Here is a 21,975-nt window from a genome sequence, read left to right on the forward strand (position 1 = left end):
TTGGTCCTCGGATTACTTGGGTCAAGCCCATGGTTGTCATGGAAGCCATGAACTCCTGCGCTACATCAGAGTGTTCACCGAGCGAAGGCAAATTGAAGTGCCCCAGAACCATGAGTCTGGGGAACTCAACTGCCAGCTCGGCTATCGACTCGAGGAGCGAGGGGAGGTCTGCTGCAATGCAGTTAGGAGGCAGGTACGTTAGTAGCAAATCCACTTGACCCTTGAGGTCCAACTTCACCAGCAGGGACTCACACCCGACAAGCTCCGGAGCAGGGATCCTACGAGGTGCTAGAGACTCTCGGATAACAATAGCCACACCCCCACCCCTTCGCTGAGCTCTCGGCTGATGGAGCACCTGAAAACCCTCTGGGCACATTTCTACGAGGGGGACTCCTCCCTCCGGGCCCAGCCAGGTCTTAGTAATACATGCCAGGTCTGCCCTCTCGTCTAAAATTAAGTCCCGAACGAGAGGAGCTTTATGAACTACAGACCTGGCATTTAGCGCCAGCAGCCTGAGGCCAGGGTCCTGATTACTCACACCACCTGGCCTTGGAGTGGGACTCGTAGGGCCGGAAGGAGGGATCTCTGTGACATAGCGAGCCCTCCTTCCCCGGTAATGGTCTGCCCTAAAGTCCCCACCATATCTGCCCCTCCCTGTTAAGACCGTAATGCTCCGGCCCACTCCCGTGTCCGTAGTCCCACCAACCACCCCTACGGCCCCCGCGTTCCCCGACAGGCTTAGATTATAAAGCCATGATGTTCTTCTTCTGCCTGGACTTCATTATCCTTCAATCTTTCCCTGGAGGATTAAGTAAAGAATGCCATATTTTTCTGGGTATCACACATGTCCAAAATACTCTAACTTTCACTTTTTACTGGCTTTGATGATTTCCCTTTACTTTCCAAGGAGGCTTATTACCTCCTCATTTGTGATTTTGTCAACCCAGTTTATATGCAACAGCCGTCTGTAAATTCACATTTCAAATGCTTCTAGTTTCTTCAAGTGTTTTTTTTTGTCAGAGACCAACTCTCTACTGTAGAGCAGGAAAGAAAAGATGCAACATCTGAGAAGCTTGCTTTTCAGTCTTTCGCTTATATTGGGACTACAGAAGACCTTTTTTATTTGGAAAACTGTTGTTCAAGCTTTCTCTATTCTTATCTTTATTTCACTGATCATGTCCCAGCTTTCATGTAAATTAAAACCGAGATACGTGATCCTTTCAACTTTTTCTAATGGTATTCTTTCCAAATTTATCAGGGTAAGTTAATAGGTTGTTTGATGACAGCCATGATCTTGGTTTCTGAGGTGTTAAGCTTCAAGCCATATTTTTCAGATATTTCTGAGAAGCTGTTGATGAGGAGCTGAAGGTCTTCATTCTTACTGGCAAGCAGAACTGTATTATCAGCATATCTTAAATTGTTGATCTGAACACCATTTACTTTGAGGCCAGTAGCAATTTTTTTCCAGTGTTTCGTTGAAAATTGACTCAAAGTAAATATTAAACAACAGCAGAGACAAAATATAGCCCTGCCTGATCCCTCTTCACATTTCTGCATCTGAGTATTTTTGGCCTAGTCTCACATTTACTACCTGATACCAATATAAATTCTTTATTATTCCGATGTCTTAGTCATCTAATCCCACTTGTTTCAGGATTTGTAATATTTTGCTGTGTCTTATTTTATGAAATGCTTTTTCAAAATCAATAACGCACATGGTAAATACTGTGATTGATATCTCTACAGTGCTGTACAAGAACTTGAATGCTGAATAGGGCATCACATGTACCAAGATTGTTTCTGAAACCAAATTGTGTTACTTAGACACTCCTTAATTTTGTTGTATATTTTTGTGTCAATTATTCTCAGGAATATTTTCAGGGCATGACTCATTAAACTTATGGTTCTATATTCGGTACACTTCTTTGCATTTATTTTGGGGAGATTGTCACAAAGGTTGACTTTAGCCAATCATTTTGTATCTTTCCTGTTTCATGTATTCTATTGAACAGCCACATTAAAAATTTCTTCCCATTGTCTTCTAGAATTTTAAAATTTCTACTAGGATATCATCAGGTGCTGTGGCTTTTCTTGTTTTTGCTAATTTTATTGCATGTTCATAGTGATGTTTGGTCCAATTGTTATAGTTCCCATATCAATATCATCCCTAGTGTCCTCAAAAAGTTCTTCAATATATTCCTTCCATCTTTTTAGTTTTTCATCCTATCCAAGGTGCTTTTCCTCTCCTTTTCAACTAAATTGTTGGTTTTCTTTTTATAGATACCCGCTGCTTCTTTCACTTTGTTGTGTAAGTTGAAATTATCATGAATACATTTGTCTCTTCTATGTCTTTGCATCTCTTTGCAAACTACTTTTCTTTTGCCAGTCAAATTTTTCTTCCAATTATAAATATATAGCTATAAAATAGTCTGTTTCTTCTTCATTTAATGCAATAAACCAGAGTGGAAAGGATGTAAAAGCCGATTTGTATTCTAGATCAAGATTTTATCTGTATTCCTCATTACATATTTCATTTCTCCACATAATAGACCTATTGATTTCTAATCCTCTCCCCACTATAAACAACAGATAGAGGCATTATCTGATAGTTTTGAAAATGTGCAGAAATTTTGAAGTTGTACTATATTTAGTAACAATCTTTGTAAGGGTTGGAGCTTAACTTTTGCAGCCCAAGAACAGTACTGTTGATAACTTTGGGTCTACATGTCATACAAAGGTCTTGTATATATATTGTTTTTGATTTTGAAGGAACCAAATTAATCTCCAAAACTAAACATTTTAACAAGAGAATACTTATGGAAGCCATCGAAATAGAGAAACATCCCCACCACATGAATAAACGTGATGATACCTTCCGCCTACCAGACATCTGGAAACTAGCCCTAGTCAACAAATGAAGCCCAGCCATGAAAACTGACACCGGACCCAGAACAACAGAGGACACCACCACCAATCACCCTCACCAGACTCAAACCCAAACCCATCCCATAGACAAAATGCAACCATCATCCAGAAGACAAAGCACGGCGGCATCACCAACTGCTGCCACCCCCTCCAACCCCACATAAAGCAAACTGACACACGCCATGAACATATGGCCAGACCACAAACTTGGAACCAAACCAAAGCCCGGGATGTTACATCACAGACATCTGCTCAGAACATTACATCACTGAACTCAGGAGGTTACAACACAAAGGCTCAGGAGGTTACAACACAGCCAACCTCCCAGGATGCTGCAGCATAGGACTCAGGATATCACTGCACTAGAGCTCAGGATGTCATCACACAGCCCATTACCCAGGTCGTTACAACACAAAAGACTAATGGGCACACAGTTAGTACCTCAGCCACACAGGATGTTATGAAACAGACAACTAATCTGCATATATCAACTATAGTGACCAATGAGGCAAGCGCAAAAGCCCCGCCGAAGCCCCGGCGCCGTGTCCACCATAGAGCAGGACTGGGTCCCGCTCTATGGCGGACGGCAATGGGACTTTAAAGTCCTGCCGCCAGGGCCCTGCCATCACTTTAAAGCCCTGCCACTGTGTTGCGGGAGGACCCCAGTGGCAGGGCTTTAAAGTGGCAGCAGGGTCCTGGCGGCAGGACTTTAAAGTCCCGACGCTGTCTGCCATAGAGCGGGACCCAGTGCCGCTCTATGGCGGATGGCGCTGGGACTTTAAAGCCCTGACACCGGGGTCCTGCTGCCACTTTAAAGTCCTGGGACATGGCGGCAGGACTTTAAACTGGCGGCAGGGTCCCGGCGGCAGGGCTTTAAAGTCTGCCGCCAGGGCCCTGCCGCCACTTTAAAGCCCTGCCACCTGGGATGTGGCGGCAGTGCTTTAAAGTCCCGGCATCGTCCACCATAGAGCAGGATCCAGTCCCGCTCTATGACAGATGCGGCGCCGGGACTTTAAAGTCCTGCCGCTGTGGCCCTACCTCCACTTTAAAGCCCTGCCGTGAGGGCCTAAGCGGCCATGAATCCCCCATCCCCAGCCAGCCAGCCAGCCCACCCAGCCCATTCCTCCCCCCACCAGCGCTGTGTCCAACAGGCCAGGCGTCTCACGTTTATGGTGGACATAAACATGAGACGCCTGCCCTGTTGGACACAGTGGTGAGAACATCCCTGCAGCTGCTGCGCTCCGCCACCTTACCCCCCGAAAGAAACACACGCACACACACACACACAAACAGACAAATTCCTCACAATAAAAAATACAAATTAAATTACAATCATTTTGAATCCCTTCCCTCCCTCCATCTGATCCACATACCTTTTCCAGCTGTTTCAACTCTCATTTTGTCTGCCCACCATGATGAAAATGTAAAAAATTAAATAAAAAAGCAACTTACTTAGGCAAAGCAGATCAGATCAGGAGGTAGGAGAATCACGTGCCTCCTTTGCATAAGGAATTTTTTGCCTTTTAACCCTTGCTTAACTCTGATTAAGGGTTAAAAGGTGAAAAATTCCTTATGCAAAGGAGGCCCATAGTTCTCTCGCCTCCCCCTACAGTTAGCATTAAGCAGATTCAGAGTCACTGTGACTCTGGAGTCTGGCAGCAACTACCTTGGCCTTTTTAATCATTTTAAAATTCTTTTCTTTTCCTCATGACAATGGTGAGGCCCCACCTCCCCTGACTGCATGTCCCTGATCAACTGCATCAACTAATCAAGAAGTAACAACATAGCCAACCAATCCACTTACAGCAACAAAGCCAACACTCCACACCTCCCCACCAATATTTATAGAAAGACAGCAGCTCCGATCACACTTTGCTCGCACAAGCACAAAGCCAAAGGTATCACCCTGAAGATGGTGAATGGGACCTTGTTGAAACATCGCCAAGATACTCTCAATCTTACACAGGAAAAGACCCGAATACATACATGTATATATATACGTATACGTATACATATACATATACATATACATACATATGATTTCATGTGACAGGATATTATATTATGAAAGAATGCATATATTATGAAAGAATGCATACGTAGTATGCAAAACCCGGTGTGAAAAAAACAATGTAATGCATGTTAAACTACAATTATCTTTTGCAATTATAAATATCTATGGTTCTCATACATTAAGTGAGGGGTTGGGTTTTTCCCCCCAATTAGGGTGATTTGTGAATCCAGTTTGGTGATAGAATTTTCTCTGAACAATCTATTAGTTTTATTTTGCCATATCCCTTTCAGTATATTTCCTTATACTTTTATTAGTGTTGTATTGATAATATAGTATCTATTTTAGGGAAATCAATTAATTAAAGCTCTGTTCTTAATATCCCAAAGGTTTCTCACTGCTCCAGATTCTAGTTCTTGTTCATAAATTGTTCCTGTACCTCACTGAATACTAACAGGTGGTCTGATATTTTAACATCTTCCCATTCCAGGAAATGTTTCCTTTCTGAAGGATTGTTTTTAAGCATCAATTTCCAGTTATATGTTTATTTTCCATGGAGCAATTAATTAGGACAAAGAGTCTTTATTAAAGCTTTTACTTTAAGAAGTAGAAGCAAAAACAACAGAAATTGTACCAGCAAGCAAATCAGCAACCATGAATGCATGATAACTTTTGGAAACAAATTGTCCATCTTTCAAGTGACATAATATGGTAAATTTATAAAGAGGACGTGCCAATTTCATAAAAATTCCCATTTATCTAAAATAAGTTCTCAAAAATATAGCAAAATCCACATAGGACACAACATATTTCTTCAATAAGAACAATTTAAGTACCCCTTTAATATCTCCTTAAAGTGAATGAGTCAAAAGAGAGAAATTGTTTCCATATGTTTATTTGAAAGTAAGTGGAAATATATGTTTACGCACACATGCACATGCACACACATCTTCAAATTATTGTTAATTCCTGGAAGTGGTTTGCTACTCTCTGCCTTCTAAGGCTGAGAAAGATTGGTTCGAGATCACGCAGCTGGCTTTATGACTAAGGCAGAAATAGAATTCACAATCTCCTGGTTTCTAATCTGATCTAACCACTACACCAATTCAGTTCTTTTTCAACTATATTGAAAAATATATAGTTAGTGTTGCAATCTAAGGATTAATAATTAGATTTGCATTTCTCAGATCTCATTGCAATGGTATATACTGAGAGCAAATGCAAACCTCGTTATTTTTCATGACAGGTATCCTAACATTCTACCAACACACAGAAGAACTTTTGCAGAAACCATGTAGTGGAATCAATTAAATTTCAGTATAGCATAGCATTGCATCCTTTAAATACTTCCTTTCAAAATAAAATATATGTCAATATTTTCCATCAGTTTTGATCTGTATACTGGTATTTTATTAAAATAATATAAATTTATTATAAATCTGTTTCCCATGCTTCTTGATGAGGGATAACTTAATGCTTTGATGTTAATTATCAACAAAAAACATTTTCCCATCAGCATGAAATGAAGAAAAGCCAAGAATAACAATGCTAATATGTGTCTACTTTCTTCTAATTATCTTGGCGAAGTTTTCTATGCTGATAGGATTCCTACAAAGAAGCCTATAATTTTAAAGGCAACAAAAATATCAACTATAGTATTATTTTAAATATGGTAAGTAAGTTCAGTTTTAAAACTTCTAATGTTGTTGACTAGATATATTTTTATAATCAGTTTCATATGTTCAGTTAATATACAGATGAAAATACATATATATTGAGTTATATCATTCAATTTCTCTGTGGCTGGACAAGGTTTCTTTCAGCAATGATAGGGTTACCAGACAAAATTATTTATCATTTATAGTGCTAAGTTATAAATCATATATTTTTCTGAAAAAGGTTATGAGGCTTGGGAAGATGGAAAGAAAGAAAACAAGAGTACCACAAGGTGGATGGATTAAGTTATAGTGGCAATAAGGTCTACCATTCGAAGACCTGAAAGTACAGATAAGAGAAACACTATGTTGATGTGTCCCCTACCTGTTCTTTCAGGTCTTCTCCATGTGCTTAATGGGAATTGAAAATGATAGCACATAACCAATCAATCTTAAACAATCAAATCAAATGAAATCAAAAGTTTACAAACCATAATGATAGGATTCATAAATTGTTATCAAAATTAAGAAATCTCATAAAATGACTCATCATGACACCCTGCTGATTTATTTAAGTAGGCATGTATTTGAGTTTTAAGTTCATGTCAACTTATTCTACCTTACTGGATGGATTCTGGGACAGTTCCAACCATTGCAGAAATATTGTGAACATCAAATACAACATTGTTGTGGGGGATAGTCAAAATTCTGTTCCAATACTTCTAGTACTGTCTAAACACCTGTTGAAACTTGAAATATACTTCTAATTCAAACTGTAGTTTTGAGTTCAAAACATTGACTACGTAAAAATGTTTATTTGCAGGTCTTGATCCCCATACCCTCAAACACTGACTAGTATCTCCTTACTCTAATTACTGCTGTGCAAGATTCAGTAGCCATCTGTTACCAACATTTTAGTAACATAGAAATGCTTAGATAAAGAGAGAGAGAGAGAGAATAATACTTTAACAACATAGCCTTTTTAAAATTTGAAATTGGCATTTGATTAATCTAAATAATAGAATCACAATTTCTAAGCAGTGGGATTATAAAGTAAGGATAAGCAAACATTTATTTAGGCACAATCTATGTATAGATTCGTTTTAAAGATCAATTCATAGAATATTAAAAGTAAGTCATTTGAATGGATGTATACTTGAAATTTCTCGGTTAACGAAGAATTTGATTTTTTTTTCCTGCAAAGCAATTATATTTTCAAGAAACTATATTTTAAAAAAATAACACAAAGTATTTAATGCAAAGGCATCTTGAAATTGTACATGTCTTTTAAAAATATATTAAAATTGTCATTAAAAATCAACAGCAATCAATAACATAAAAAAGTTTCAACAACAATGCAAATATCAAAGTTGGAGAAAGAAAGCATATACTGCAACTATATTAATAATGCTGAGGCATGCACATTAGGCAAGTTAGTACAGAAAAATACATCTGAATTGGGCATGTTTTGCTCCATAAACTATCAATTTTCCTGACTGTAACTCAGGGAGAATATCAGAAGCTATCAATTTATCTTGTGACTGATTAGCTTTTTAACAATCTACATATATAATAAAATGACTATTTTATCTAGTACTAGGATGTATAAACAGAAGATCTGAGCACAGGCAATGTGTGCCATATTTGTTCTTCAGTTGAAAAACCATCTAGATCTTCTTCTGCAAATCTCCAATAATTAATTATCTTCTTGGAGAAAGCTCTTCCATAGCAACTGACTTGTTCCACTCACTGGCATTATCTTGAGAACAGACTTATTATTTATATACTTGGACAGAGTACTCATCATATAAATAACTACTAGACTTAGAATTCATTCATAAGTGTCTGGAAAGTTAAAAAGAATAGTTGAACGTTCTTTCTATAAAGATAACAAAATTTGGAGGGACTGCTAAATATCTGTCAGCCATAGTACTCACATGAAAACGGAGCTGACCTTTTCTAGTTGAATGGGTATTTATTAACTGTAAACAATGATTCACTTTACTTTATAATTTCTTCAGGAGCAAGGAATTAATTTATCAGAAATTTAAAGAATACCAAAATGCAACTAGTTAAGACAGATGTCTTTTGTTGCTTCATATATTTGCAAATCTAGAAAGTAATCAATGTAGTTCTTTAAATATAAAGTCTTGCAAAATCTTTACTAAGAATGAGGATCAATTAGGCATCGTTTGATTTGTCCATTAGAACCAAATTTATTCGCCATGCTAGAAGGTTCATTTGCTACCTACTGAACAGGGTAATTAATAGTAATAGCACTTACTTACATTTCATTTCACAGTGCTTTATAGCTCTAAGTGGTTTATAGACTCAGCATATTTTCTCTAATAATCTGGGTCCTCAATTTACCAACCTTGGAAGAATGGAAGGCTGACTCAATCTTTAGCTGATCAGTATCGAACTCCTGGAAGTGGGCAGAGTTTGCCTGCAATACTGCATTCTAGCCACTCCACCATGACAGCTGTTAAGACTTTTATAAAGTTTCTCTACTATTCAAGTAATGTGCCTTAACATTACCACTTTTCTAAATCAAATGTTTCAGGATAAAATTATTCTGTTCAAAAATGACAATTTCTCCATATTTTAATAATATTGTGCTACAGGAGATAAGTGGCTTCAGATATTCTATTTGTTAGTTTTCTTGGCTATTCATTAGATTCTTGGGAGTCTTTTTGAATATTAGAAGGTAAATGCATGAATAGTCTTTCTATCCTGCTTCTTCATAATCCAATTTTGTGTGTGTGTGCACAGGCTGTGAGTTTTAAAAACATCTTGTATGTGCACAGGCCGTGAGTTTTAAAAACGTTTGAGTGAATCCAGGAAGAGGGAAGATGCAGAGGGTTGGAAGAGTGTGTGCTGTGCACAGGCTGTGAGTTTTAAGCGAGTCAAGCAATACTTGTTCTATCAAATCTTCTTTCTTTGTTATTGATAAACTAAGCACTTTCCATTTATGGGCCAGTGTCATTCTCCAAATTTGCAAGAATGGTAGAGTTATAACTGTACTGATTCTTCTGTTACTTGGCATATTTTTGTAGTTATTCTACCAGTTCCTGTAGTTTCCAATATAGTAACTTTTAGAGTGCTTATCTAACTTCCTTTTGTCATGCTAGAATTATTTTGGATGCTGCTGTCTTAGTGTAAATATTTCAGTGTATTCTTTCCATCTTTCTTTGGTCTTCAGTTAATACCTGCCTGTTAGCATCTTTTAACATCATTTCAGGTTGAAACCTCTTTATATGTTTGGAAGTCTTTGGAAAACTTTCCTTCTTTTTCCTCTTTTTGTATATTTCTATTTCCAGTGCTTTCACAGATATAATACAAATACATAATTCATAAGGCTTACGAATTTTGTGAAATATTTTATCCTATTATCCTTTTTCTTCATCACTTGGCAATTTCCACTGTTGTTTCATGAATTTATGTGAATCAATGAAACCAATTATGACATATGTTTTCTGAATATCTTATGATATATTTTTCAAACTAAGGTTAAAACAAATCATAGCTTAATATGTATTTATTTATGCATTTACTTCTCTAATGATGCATTTTCTACCTTCAAAAATAAAATGTTAAGCAAAAATCATCATTATTTTAGCCATTGTCTATCCACTGCAGGATAAAGGCCTCTTTCTTATCTTTCCAACCAATATGGTCCTTAGCTTCCTTTTACCAATTGGGCCCGCAATACTTGTTGATGTCATTGGTCCATCTTGCTTTAGGTCTCCTTGGTGGATGCTTTTTATCAAGTGGAATCTAGTCTATGACTGCTTTGGTTCATACGCCATCAATTCTTCTTGCTATGTGACCATCCCATTTCCATTTCAATTATTTTATTCACTTGATGATATCATATACTTTTGTTTATTCTCTAATCCATGTACAAGGTCTTTCTATCTTGTCTTGTAATGCTGAGCAAAAATAAAAATGTTAAATATTCTTTGATCTCAATTTCTTGAAGCAGTTTCCCCAATGTATTCTTAGGAAAAAAGCTAAAATGTGTATCTCTTCATGACAACTGTCCCAATGTGTGTGGGCATCTATATACCAATTTAGAGGGGGAAGACGACTAAGGCTTGTCATGAGGAAAAAGGCCTTGTTCTACACAGTTGCAAGTGCCTCCAGCTGAATCCAACGAATTATATTTAAAAGCTCTAAATTCATTAATGCATGGCGTTTATCCTCATAAACATTTGCTTGTTTATTTGTTTTCTAAAATAATAGAGGTCATCTATAAAAAAGATGACCAACCAAGGATGAAAATAGTCAATGCAAGGAAAACACAGAAGAGAAACCAAGATTCCAAAATCTTTACAGTCATAAATGTATTCTACATTTTTAAATAAGTTTCTGTGTCCTCAAATGTTCTGGTTGCCTCAGAAATAAAGCCAAGATATTTCACATCAAGAACACCCACATATGCTGCAATAGAAGCTGCATTCATTATGAACACAATGTTTTAACAATCAAATGCAAAACAGGAGTAGTAGCATCACATTTATAAACATCTTGTTATTCAGTACTTGAATAGATTTGTAAAGTATCACAGATAATATTTATATAAATGTGTACTAGAAAGAATAGATTGGCAAAAAGAAAAAGAGCAACAGCCATAATTTTGTTTTCCCAAATTAATTTGATATAACAATTATCCATAACATTTGAACTATGAAAAGATTTCTCAAGAAGTGTTTTCCCCTCTACAGGTAACATGCCTAACTCTTTTACATCTCGTTTACATTTTAATCTGAGATATTGAGAAAAGTATTGCACGAGTACAAGAATTGGTCCCTATTATTTTTGCCTCTCCCATATAATTAGGCAGAGTGGGTGTGCTCTTGGCTCTGTCCCCTCATGGAATCAAGAAAGTATGCCTTTCTATCATAGCATTTGCCCCCTGGAACAGCATCTTCATAGAAATATGTACATCCTTCAAATAGTCTGGAAATCTCTTATGATTTGGCTTTGTTCCCCGCTCTGGGATCTTGGTGTATCTGGAAACCCTGGATATTATTTATGTGCATTTGTTTTTTCTCTTTCTTTACATTTTACATTTGGTATATGGAGCAACTTAATGCTTATCAGGGAGGGAGAAAGGAAAAAAAGTGTATAAAATCAGACCAATCCATTGGTCACAGAACATTTTGAAAAAGAAAATAAAATTATGAACCTGACTGCTTGACTAACATGTATTTGTAAAACAAGGTATCATATATCCCTTACCTTGTTTCCTTGAATGCCTTTTGAGCCAGAATCACCTGGTGGGCCACCAATACCCTTTAGTGAAAAAAAAGTGAGGGTATTAAATTTTCTATCAATGGAGATATATTTATTATTACATTTGTGAATCATGCTCTACTCATCAGAAGCTGTATTTTTCTTAAGATACCCTAGATGGAATTAAGTACATTGTTTCAGTAATAGCAGCAAAGGCATCTTGCAAGCAAACAAACATGAGTCTTGAAGTACAAAAAAGTGCAGAATGATTGAAATCATGTTATTATAAAATAGATTTTATCCTATTGTTCTATTTCTGCTGTCTGAATTTTATTTATTTATTTGATTTATATTAACTGTCCCTTTACATATGATTCCGGAAAGCATACAAGGATTAATCAAAAACATATATAGTATAAGCATGACATACTGTATAACCTCATCTTAAGCCTTTCAAAATAACTGCTTAAATTCTATTATTTTCGAGGTGGTTAAAATCATATAAAGTCATATGATATAAAGAAAACATTTGGGATAAAGATCGTATTAAAAGCCAAGTATTGCACAGGAGGTATTTCTATGAAATAATGATGCATTCTCGGCATTTGTTTTTCATTTCATATTTAGTTGCTCATTAAATTACATCTTACAATCACATTCTGGTGGACTTTAATTAAACTTAAATATCCAGTTTATGAAAGAGTGAAGAAAAAGAAGTTACTGTTGCAGACATGTATAGAAAATGGTTTAAAAATATATTTATTTTTCCCAACGTGAGGCCATCTTTCTCTTTTTTTAACTGTATATTGAGTAGTTCCATCAGCCGGTCAATGTCGACTGGCAACCACGCGGAGGAGAGCCTTCTCGGTGGCAGCTCCGACCCTATGGAACGAACTCCCCATGGAGATTCGTACCCTCACCACCCTCCAGACCTTCCGCATAGCCCTTAAAACCTGGCTGTCCTGACAGGCCTGGGGCTAAAGACCTCAACCCCACCCGAATTGTATGAATGTTGTGCTTTTAGCGATGTACTGTCTTATGTGTTTAATCTGTTTGTCCTCCCTTCCTTCTGAACTGTGAGCCGCCCTGAGTCCCCCCCAGGGAAAAGGGCGGCATATAAATAAACTACCTAAACCTAAACCTAAACCTAGTTGCCTTATAAACTGTTTTTTCATTGAGAATGCTCAAACTTTTATATGTAGGGCACAAATATTAAAAGTTGTGCCCAAAAGTTGTGTAATATTAAGAAACAAAATATAAAAATGTAAAGTCATTTAAAAAATTTAAAATACTAAAATTATTAACATTTAAAGATCTGGCTACAAAAATACATTTAATTTCTTGTTTAACTGAGGAGACAATAAATGTATGAGGCAGTGTTTTTCAAACATGGCAATTTTATGGTGTGTGAATATTAACTCCCAGAATTGTCCAGCAGGATGTATGAAATCCATCTCTTAAAACTGCCAAATTTGAGAAATACAGACGAAAACCAAATGACTATAAAATAAATGCCAGAGTTGGGAAACAAAACTAATATACAGGCCTCTAGGAAATGGTCATAAGGGACTTTTCCCCCAACAATAATGACGGAAAAAATAATTTAATTATTTAGATTATTAGATTAAAGCAATTACTAACCTGCTGCATTGCAGTGAGAAGCAACATATGGAGGCCTACATATAATTATTCTTTATGAACAAACTCTTAAAAATGTGTTGCCCTAACAGTGTCAGATGCTTTAAAACAATATCAGCAGCAGTAGATCAAAAGTTATTACTCACACCTAGAAACATACAACACCCACCCTATAACACAACCAATGAGTTATTTCATTGTTTCTCTGGAATTATTAGAGTGGTGGTTTTAAACAGTGAACAAGACCAAAAAACAGGATCCATTGTTTACACCATTATTTGGTCATGTCACCAATATTCAGCAACAAAATTTCAAAATTACAGTTGCACAATTTCCAGGTAATAATATAAAATATGATTGGGAATTTTATTTGAAAATATCAGGCTTTTATATTCAAATCCCACAAAAAAGACATCCTGTTTGTTATTTCAAATCACAAAAACATGAGATTAGAGGTCATGGTCAAGAATGCTAGGATGACAATCTAGAAAAATAATGCCTTAGAGTCATACGTTTCTCCAATGTTGTTCCAACTGGTACAGTTGGTTGACCTGGAGAGTTTTGAAGTCCAAAACATCCGAAAAATAAAATACAAATCAATTAAATGTTCAGTAGCAAAACAATTCTCTACCCATGGGAATCTATCTTAAACAGAAAAGAATAAATATAGAGAAATGCTAGATATTTTTTGTACTAAAGGCTAAAGAATTGGCAGGGAGAGAAGCTAGCAATTCCACTGAGAAGACAAAAATGTTCTCACAGTATTACTTCAAGCTAAGGATTGTAGAGCAGAATACTGAATATGAATAAATGACAAGTCAGAGATTGATAGCTATTAAAAATAAAAACAGGGACAAAAATCTGTGCATATTTAAGAAGGCAGCATTACAGTGCTCTCAGTTATTGAGTTTCTAGAACAAAAAAAGTCTTATGCTATGACACTGGAATGCACCCAGCATTCAAGTATCTGGGAACATTAGCCAGATACCTCCATGAAACTCAAGCCAAACACAATTTTTTAAAAGTTTCATTTTTTAAACAATTTTAAGATTAGATACAGCTCCAGGGCATAAAGGCAAGTTATTGACGGTTCAAATAATTTCTAAATGTCTTTCACATTTTTACCTGAATGTTCCCATATAGTGGATCGACATCAGGCTAAGTGAGTTTGGGTAAACAGTATTGTACAAATTTATAAATTGTGTGCCTGCTTTACAAGGGAGGAGAAGTTGTTATTTCTGAAATATATTTAGCAGTATTCAATAGGTGGGGGGGAGACAATTGATATATATGTCTGTTTTGTTTTGTTTTCTTTTTATGCACTTTTTTGTAGTTTTGTTTCATTTGGGGTTTGGGTTTTTTTTCTTTTTTGGGGGAATTGATATTTTAATGTTTAATTTTAAAAAGGATTATAAAAAAGGATTGCTTCGCATTCACTCTCTAGAATGTTTGCTGCATTTTAATATTTAAACTGACCTGAAAAACCAGTGTTTTCTATTACAGTAACTTAAGAGCATCACTTGCAAGTTTATAATATTTCTCTGCTAAATGATGCCATAGTTAATATAATATGTAATGCTGTAATATGTGATACGTAATTTAATCTGAAATGCTCGAAGAATGGGTGGTAACCATGATAACCTTTGCACACCTTTGGGTGGTGCACTAGTTGTGCCCATTCCTGGATCAGGAAGGTCTGCTCCTTGTCACTCATGCTCACATGTTCTCCCATCCCCAATGCATGGGGTTGTCCTTGAAGAACATTTAGAAGTTTCAGCTGGTGGAGTAAATGTATTGGTCACCTGGCACATGTAACACTTTGTGACCTGCATTGGTTGCCAGTGTGATTCTGAGTGCAATTCAAGTTGCTGATTGTCATCTTTAAAGCCCTCCATAGATTGGGACGAAGTTATCTAGTGAAGCATCATCTCCCAGTTTAATCCAGGGTGGCAAAATGGCCACCCTGGATTAAATCTACTTCTTTAATCCAGGGTGGCAAAATGGCATGTTACAGTTCAACAGTTGTCAGCCAAGGATATTAGTTGGCATGCCTTTTCTGCCATAGCACTTGCCTCTAGAACATCCTGTTGGCCTTTTGTAAGGTCTTGAAGTTCTGGATTTGGAATCCTATGTGTGTAAAGGGATCCATTTACTGGCTATGGTTATGAACTGTAATATTGTTCTTGGTTGCTATGACTATTTAAGTTTTAGTATTGTGATTGTTACTAGATTTTTAATTACTTTTATGATTATTTGCCACCTAAAGCCACTTGTTTGAGATAAGCAGCCATACAAATTGAATAAATAAACCGAAAAACAAATGTTAGGACTGATTTTATTGTAAATATCTATCCTTAAATGATGTTGTACTGGAGCTATAATGTTCTTAGAATACCTCCAGTACTGCAATTTGTGCTAGCATTTTGTTTGCTAATTACAGAGAGCACATGGACAATACTTAGCAGGATCTCATCTGTCTCCTTTTTTATATATTGAGCAAGTGTTGGAATCAAGCCAGTTTTTATGAGGAAAAATTGATATCAGAAGAATTCAATTTACAATATAAAAATATCAGTGACAGCTTCATGAAACTATCAATGATCTATCATGAAATTATTAACAAAAATCTTTAAATTCCCAGATCTTATATGATAGTGGTCCCCAATCTTTCTGAGACCAAGGATTGGTTTTGTGAAAGACAATTTTTCCATGGATCAGGAGGGTAGGAGGGAGATGGTTCTGGATGCAGCCTAGATCCCACACAAGGCAGAAGAAGATTTGCTTGCTCACCCACTGTTTGTGCAGCCTGATTCTTAAAATCCCACGAATCAGTGCTGGTTGTGAATCAGTAGGGGTTGTGAACCCCTGTGAACCATAGTTAATTTTTTTAAAAGGATAAATATTCCTTCTAACATATTTTGCTCAGGCCAAAATTACCCCTGAACCACTGCTTACTTAAAAGAAAACAGGTGCATATTCAATATTCAGAATTAGGACAAAATATTATTTTTAATACAAACGTTAATGAAATGGTTTGTAGAATTTAAGAAACTTACCTGAGGGCCTCTGGGTCCTTTGGGGCCAGAAGGGCCATCTAGCCCCTGTTCAAATAAAATAATAAAAATGGATGTGTTAATAGTGAGTTCTGGTTTAAACAATGCTTTTTAAATCATTCTGCAACAGAGCATTATATCTTCATTAGAGGATAATTTTACAATCTTTCTCAGTGTTGATCTTTTTAATATTATCAGTTTTCAGCTATCATCTATGAAATCATGTTATATGAATATTGGGTATTTCTACAGTGTTTCTGATATATTTCATCACTTACTATTCTGATATTTAGCAAAAGAAGCATTCTATACTCAAAAGTATAAATTAGTTAATTAGCATGAATACCATGCTCAAACAAAGGCTTGCAAGGAAGAAAAGCAGATAAATTTGTTTCATCCTTCTATTTTTAACTGAACCTCCTAATGTTGTAGGTGAACATCTCTAGATACTGAAAATGGTTCTCCTTTTGGCATCACCTCCAGGTGCTACCTAGCCTACTAAATGAGTGGCATTTGCAGTCAAAAAGTCATGATGGCAGGTACAATCATGCAAATGGTGCCCTGTTCTGTTTTACATGCATCTTACAGGCAACATCAGTAAAAAAACAAGGCCATCAATCATATGGACCATAGCTTCTAACCTAAATTTTTTGACCTACCACCCCTGGATCCCCTGTACTCAGCAACGTAATATCCATGTCCTTTAGGTTTCTGAGAAAGTAATATTGTTTTCAGTAGATTTCCTACATCTTTATGACATTCATATTCCCAGATTTTTTTGAAAAGCCTAAATAGCAATTCTAACTGTCAGTCACAAGAGGGTAAACTAAGGATTACAGATAATCCTTAGATTATTATCAGACATTCTTAGCAACTGTTGAAAATTATGACTTAATGAAGGGGAACCTATGACTGGTTTACAAAGCTGTACCTGTAGTAGCCTCTCATGTTTACAGCATCACAGTTTGGGCCCACAACCAGCTCAAAACAAAAAAAAAAAAAAAGGTGCAATGGCCTGAAGTCACATGATTGCCATTTATGGACTTCTCTGCTGGCTTTCAACAAGCAAAGTCAATGAGGAAGCCAACATTAAAGATATCAATAGCAATAGCACTTAAAGCTTATATACCGATTTCACAGTGCTTTACAGTTCTCTCTAAGCAGTTTACAGAGTCAGCATATAGTCCCAACAATATGGGTCCTCATTTTACTGACTTCAGAAGGATGGAAGGCTGAGTCAACCTTGAGCCACTCAGAATTGAACTCCTGTAGTACTGCATTCTAATCACTGTGCCACCATGGCTCACAAGTTTCTTCTGCCACTTTTTCATTTACCTGTCTGTGGCACTCATTCACTTGCCCTATTTCATATTATCTGGCTATCTGGCTATCTGGCTATCTGGCTATCTGGCTATCTGGCTATCTGGCTATCTGGCTATCTGGCTATCTGGCTATCTGGCTATCTGGCTATCTGGCTATCTGGCTATCTGGCTATCTGGCTATCTGGCTATCTGGCTATCTGGCTATGACACTTCTTGACAACCCCAACCTCAGCATCCATCACCTTATCCACAGGATGTGTGAATCCATAGTATCTGCAATGGCACTTTCTCATTCACCTACAGCACCCTGCCCATGGCACCCCATGTTGTTCATGCTCTACAGCATCTGCTCATGTCTATAGCTTCTGACTCCCATCCATTCTCCCATGACTGTCATCTGCAGCTCTCACAGGCTGGCCTACTGGCCTGATACTCCCACCTCTTTTCATGTTGCAGTCAGCCACTTGAGACTCTCGCTTAATGACCCACATGGTCCTGGGTTTATGACAGCAACCGGAATTGCTGTTACTAAGCAACACAGATATTTGACGGTAAACTTTACAACCACATTACTAAGCAACAGAAATTTCAGTCCCAATTGCCATGGATAGTTTACCAATATGTTAAACATTAACAACTTCTTTTGCCACCATTATGTGATTTTTGCGCAATCACAAAATCACACAATGTCTAACAATGCATTAGTTTCCTGAAATTTAAAACACATGTATAAAACCAATTAAATATTTCAAGCAATAGAAGTTATGTGATATTTCAGCCTGACTATATTTCAGATTTATGATTTTAAAAAAAACATTGGCTTTCATTCTATGTTACTATCTGTAACATCCTTTCAACATCAATAATGTTTTACATGCGCAAAAATGTACAAAATTTACATGTACAAAATTTAATTTCAGGAATTCAAATAAAAAGTGAATTAAGTCAAGGGGGGAGTATTTAATATGGAAAAAGAGAGAGAAGAGAGTGTAAAATTCATTAGGATAGTTTGCTTGGGTCCTGGAAATGAGTACACAGTTTTTTCTTTATCTGACAAGCATAAGCGGCTCCTTTAATTTAACCATACACAACTTGTTCTCTGAAAATCTGTACAAATAGTCCATGTCAGATTCTGTATTCACCATGTAGTAGTCATCTGTTAAGCTATTATGAAAACTGGGATTCCAAGTGTTCTTTGGGGAAGCCCAAAATTATGGACAAAGGGAAACATCAGTAATGAATTATCTAAATACAAAGAAAGGGCATATAACAGTAGAGCCATTATATTGTAATGATGATCTGTCCCAACTCTAAATGGGTTCTTGAAGATTGGAACTATTCCCTTAATATTTTCCTCGATGTTCCTGCTACATGTCTGGTTATTTCCCACTAGCATAATTTCTGCCTTTCTCTTGGTGGAAAAAAAAGTCATTTTGGCAAACCCTTTTCATCTTTTTCTTGCAAGTGGGAAACTTGTGGGTGATGAGAATTCTGGATGACTCAGAAATTTTTTTGAATGCCTAATCTATTATGGCTTTTTAATCCTTTACAGATGTTCCAGGCCATTTTATTCTTTGCCCTGACAAAAATCTGAATGCCCAGACAAAGCTGTTTCCTTACATATCCACAATCCAAACATATGGTTTCCCTTTTTTCCACCAGCTGCTCTGTAATTCGGATTTTCTCTTTAAGGGGACACACATAGAGACACATACATATTTCACTTTATCCTCTACTATGGCTTTAGAATAGATGCTCTCAGCGTCAATAGACAATGTGACAATAATGTGCTAAAAACTTTATGGATCATATGGGTTCCTGTTTACCAAATTAAACATTTTTTGTCCACAATAGAATAGAAAACAATAGAATAGAATAACTGAGTTGGAAGGGACCGTGGAGGTCTTCGAGTCTAACCCCCTGTTCAGGCAGGAAGCAATGGTTATTAGGTGCAGCCTCTCACCAAGGAATCATGTTGCCAGCTATTGGCAAAAGACAATGTCCAAAAAGAATGTTAAAGTATTAAGTGGCTTGAGAAGTTACATTTGTCATGTTATATATACCAAGATGAGAATTACATTAGAACTCTTATTTTCTGTGGAGTTGCATATTGTCCATTTTTTTAAACTAGGCGCACAATTATTTTTCTGGGTGTACATGTTAATTAATGCAGTGTAGTACTGTGGAATCCTTGGTGCTTTCTGATGATGGTTGCAGACATTTCAATACAATACAGGATATTCAGAGCACCAAACTCAGAGTGCACCAAGGATCTACAGTTCAAACCTGAGCTACATATACTTTTTTCTATTGATATTGTATTTTGTATATTTATAATATGATCAACTTCCATACACCAAAGCTTTAAAAATAAAGTGTCATTCACATTAAATTGTTCTTCTAGCAATTAGGTGAAAACATATTTGTTTTCTAATTGTTTAAACTTCCTGTTCTAATTTATAGCTCTGAAATTCCTTGGAGGTCTCTTATCAAAGCCTGCTTAGCTATTTCAAGGTCAGATTGTCCTCTGGGGGAATCAGAAGAAACATTTGAAAAAGGTAATTAAGACTGGAGAAGCATAAAAGCTCAATAAATAAATAAAAATAAAACAAGTAGGTGCTTTACCCTTTTCTTTTTAGAGGACACATAAGCACAGTGCTGTAATTGCCAGAGAACAGGAGGAAACATAAACTGCCTCTGAGTTCCATCCATCCATCCATCCATCCATCCATCCATCCATCCACCCACCCACCTACCCACCAACTTACCCATCCATCTATCCATCCATCCACCCATCCCATCTATCTATTTATCTATCTACCATCTATCCATCCATTGGTCCATTCGTCTATCCATCTGCCCATCCACCTATCCAGCCAAAGCCATGGTCATCACAACTTTTTATTTTAAAACTGTTTTTTTTTTAATAATTAAAAGATGTGTTTCCCTTGGTTTAATAGGTTAGGTTTGCACGCCTTTAATCAATATATAAAAGTTGTACAGTCAAATCAGGTCAGATTTTGTATCTTTTATGCTCTTTAATTAATGTCGCCCATTTTCCTTATGCTGATCTATGATCATAATAAAAATGGATTTGATGAGAAAATTTGCACAACCTGTGTATGTTGGATGAAGTGTGGCTAGCAACTATCCCTTTTTCAGTGGTTCTAAATTTAATAATACTGAATCCTGTATTTAATAATTCAGTCTTGAAGAAGACGTGTCACTGTTTCTGGAAATACTTGAATGCTTGAATTCATCTTGAATGCTATAAGAGTGAACTGGAAGTTATTTTAGTCAACCTTATTATGTTATTTTTTTTGGCTTTTGGTTTGATTTTTTAAATGAAAATTTATATTATCAATTATGCATTCTACAAACCAATATGAATATGAAATTTCACATCACACAGGATTCTTTAACAACTATTGATATTGCCTTTTTCATTACAAAAAAATCCCCACTTTTCTTCAAGTAGTAACAATTTTAAACAGAAAAAATAATAAAATAATATTTTAACTTACTCTGTCTCCTTTTAACCCTGGTGTTCCACATTCTCCTCTGTCACCCTGAAAAAAATATTGTCTATTTCAATTATTTTATACATTTATGGTTCTGAAATACAATAATGACAAATTGTCATGAAACTAATCATGATATTTTGTGAATAAATTTTAATTTATGTAAGACAGATATAAATCATTCAATTTACTCATTACAGGAAACTCAAGAGAATACACATACACACACACACACACACACACACACACACACGTTTAAATTCTGAATCCAAATCTTGATCCACAAAGTCAAATAATTATGCTGTCCATTTTCATTATCTTTAAAAATATACAAACTCATATTTAAGTACTGCATTTCTGAATATGTAATTACAATATGTACAAATTATGAGAATAAGATTTTAGCCAGTTTACCTTTTCTCCCTTATATCCAGGGTTTCCCTGTTACAAAATAATATTAAAATTTACTTTATTTATTAAGAATATTTTATTAGAAATATCAATAAAATAATAAGTAGTTGGACATTTTGGAGAAAAATGGCCAAGAAAATAAGATTTATACACTTTTACACATATAGCTTTTATATGCAAATATTCCTGATCATTTCAACT

The 21,975-nt window shown here is 36.1% G+C and overlaps 1 protein-coding gene across 1 annotated transcript in view; it reads right to left on the bottom strand.

Moving 5' to 3' along the window:
- The window catches only part of COL28A1 (collagen type XXVIII alpha 1 chain), an 89,392-nt gene that overhangs the window by 53,395 nt on the left and 14,022 nt on the right, over window positions 1-21,975 (bottom strand). Inside the window, exons 7-10 of the mRNA XM_014054509.2 lie at window positions 21,778-21,804; window positions 21,367-21,411; window positions 16,524-16,568; window positions 11,836-11,889 (exon numbers count right to left, since the gene is read on the bottom strand). Of these exons, the coding sequence (XP_013909984.2) occupies window positions 11,836-11,889; window positions 16,524-16,568; window positions 21,367-21,411; window positions 21,778-21,804 (171 nt within the window). The remainder of the gene's footprint in view (window positions 1-11,835; window positions 11,890-16,523; window positions 16,569-21,366; window positions 21,412-21,777; window positions 21,805-21,975) is intronic.

This window comes from Thamnophis sirtalis, unplaced genomic scaffold (assembly GCF_051295495.1).
Source record: "Thamnophis sirtalis isolate CommonGarterSnake01/CBP01778 unplaced genomic scaffold, rThaSir2_p1.2 scaffold_4, whole genome shotgun sequence".
Taxonomy (NCBI): Eukaryota; Metazoa; Chordata; class Lepidosauria; order Squamata; family Natricidae; genus Thamnophis; species Thamnophis sirtalis.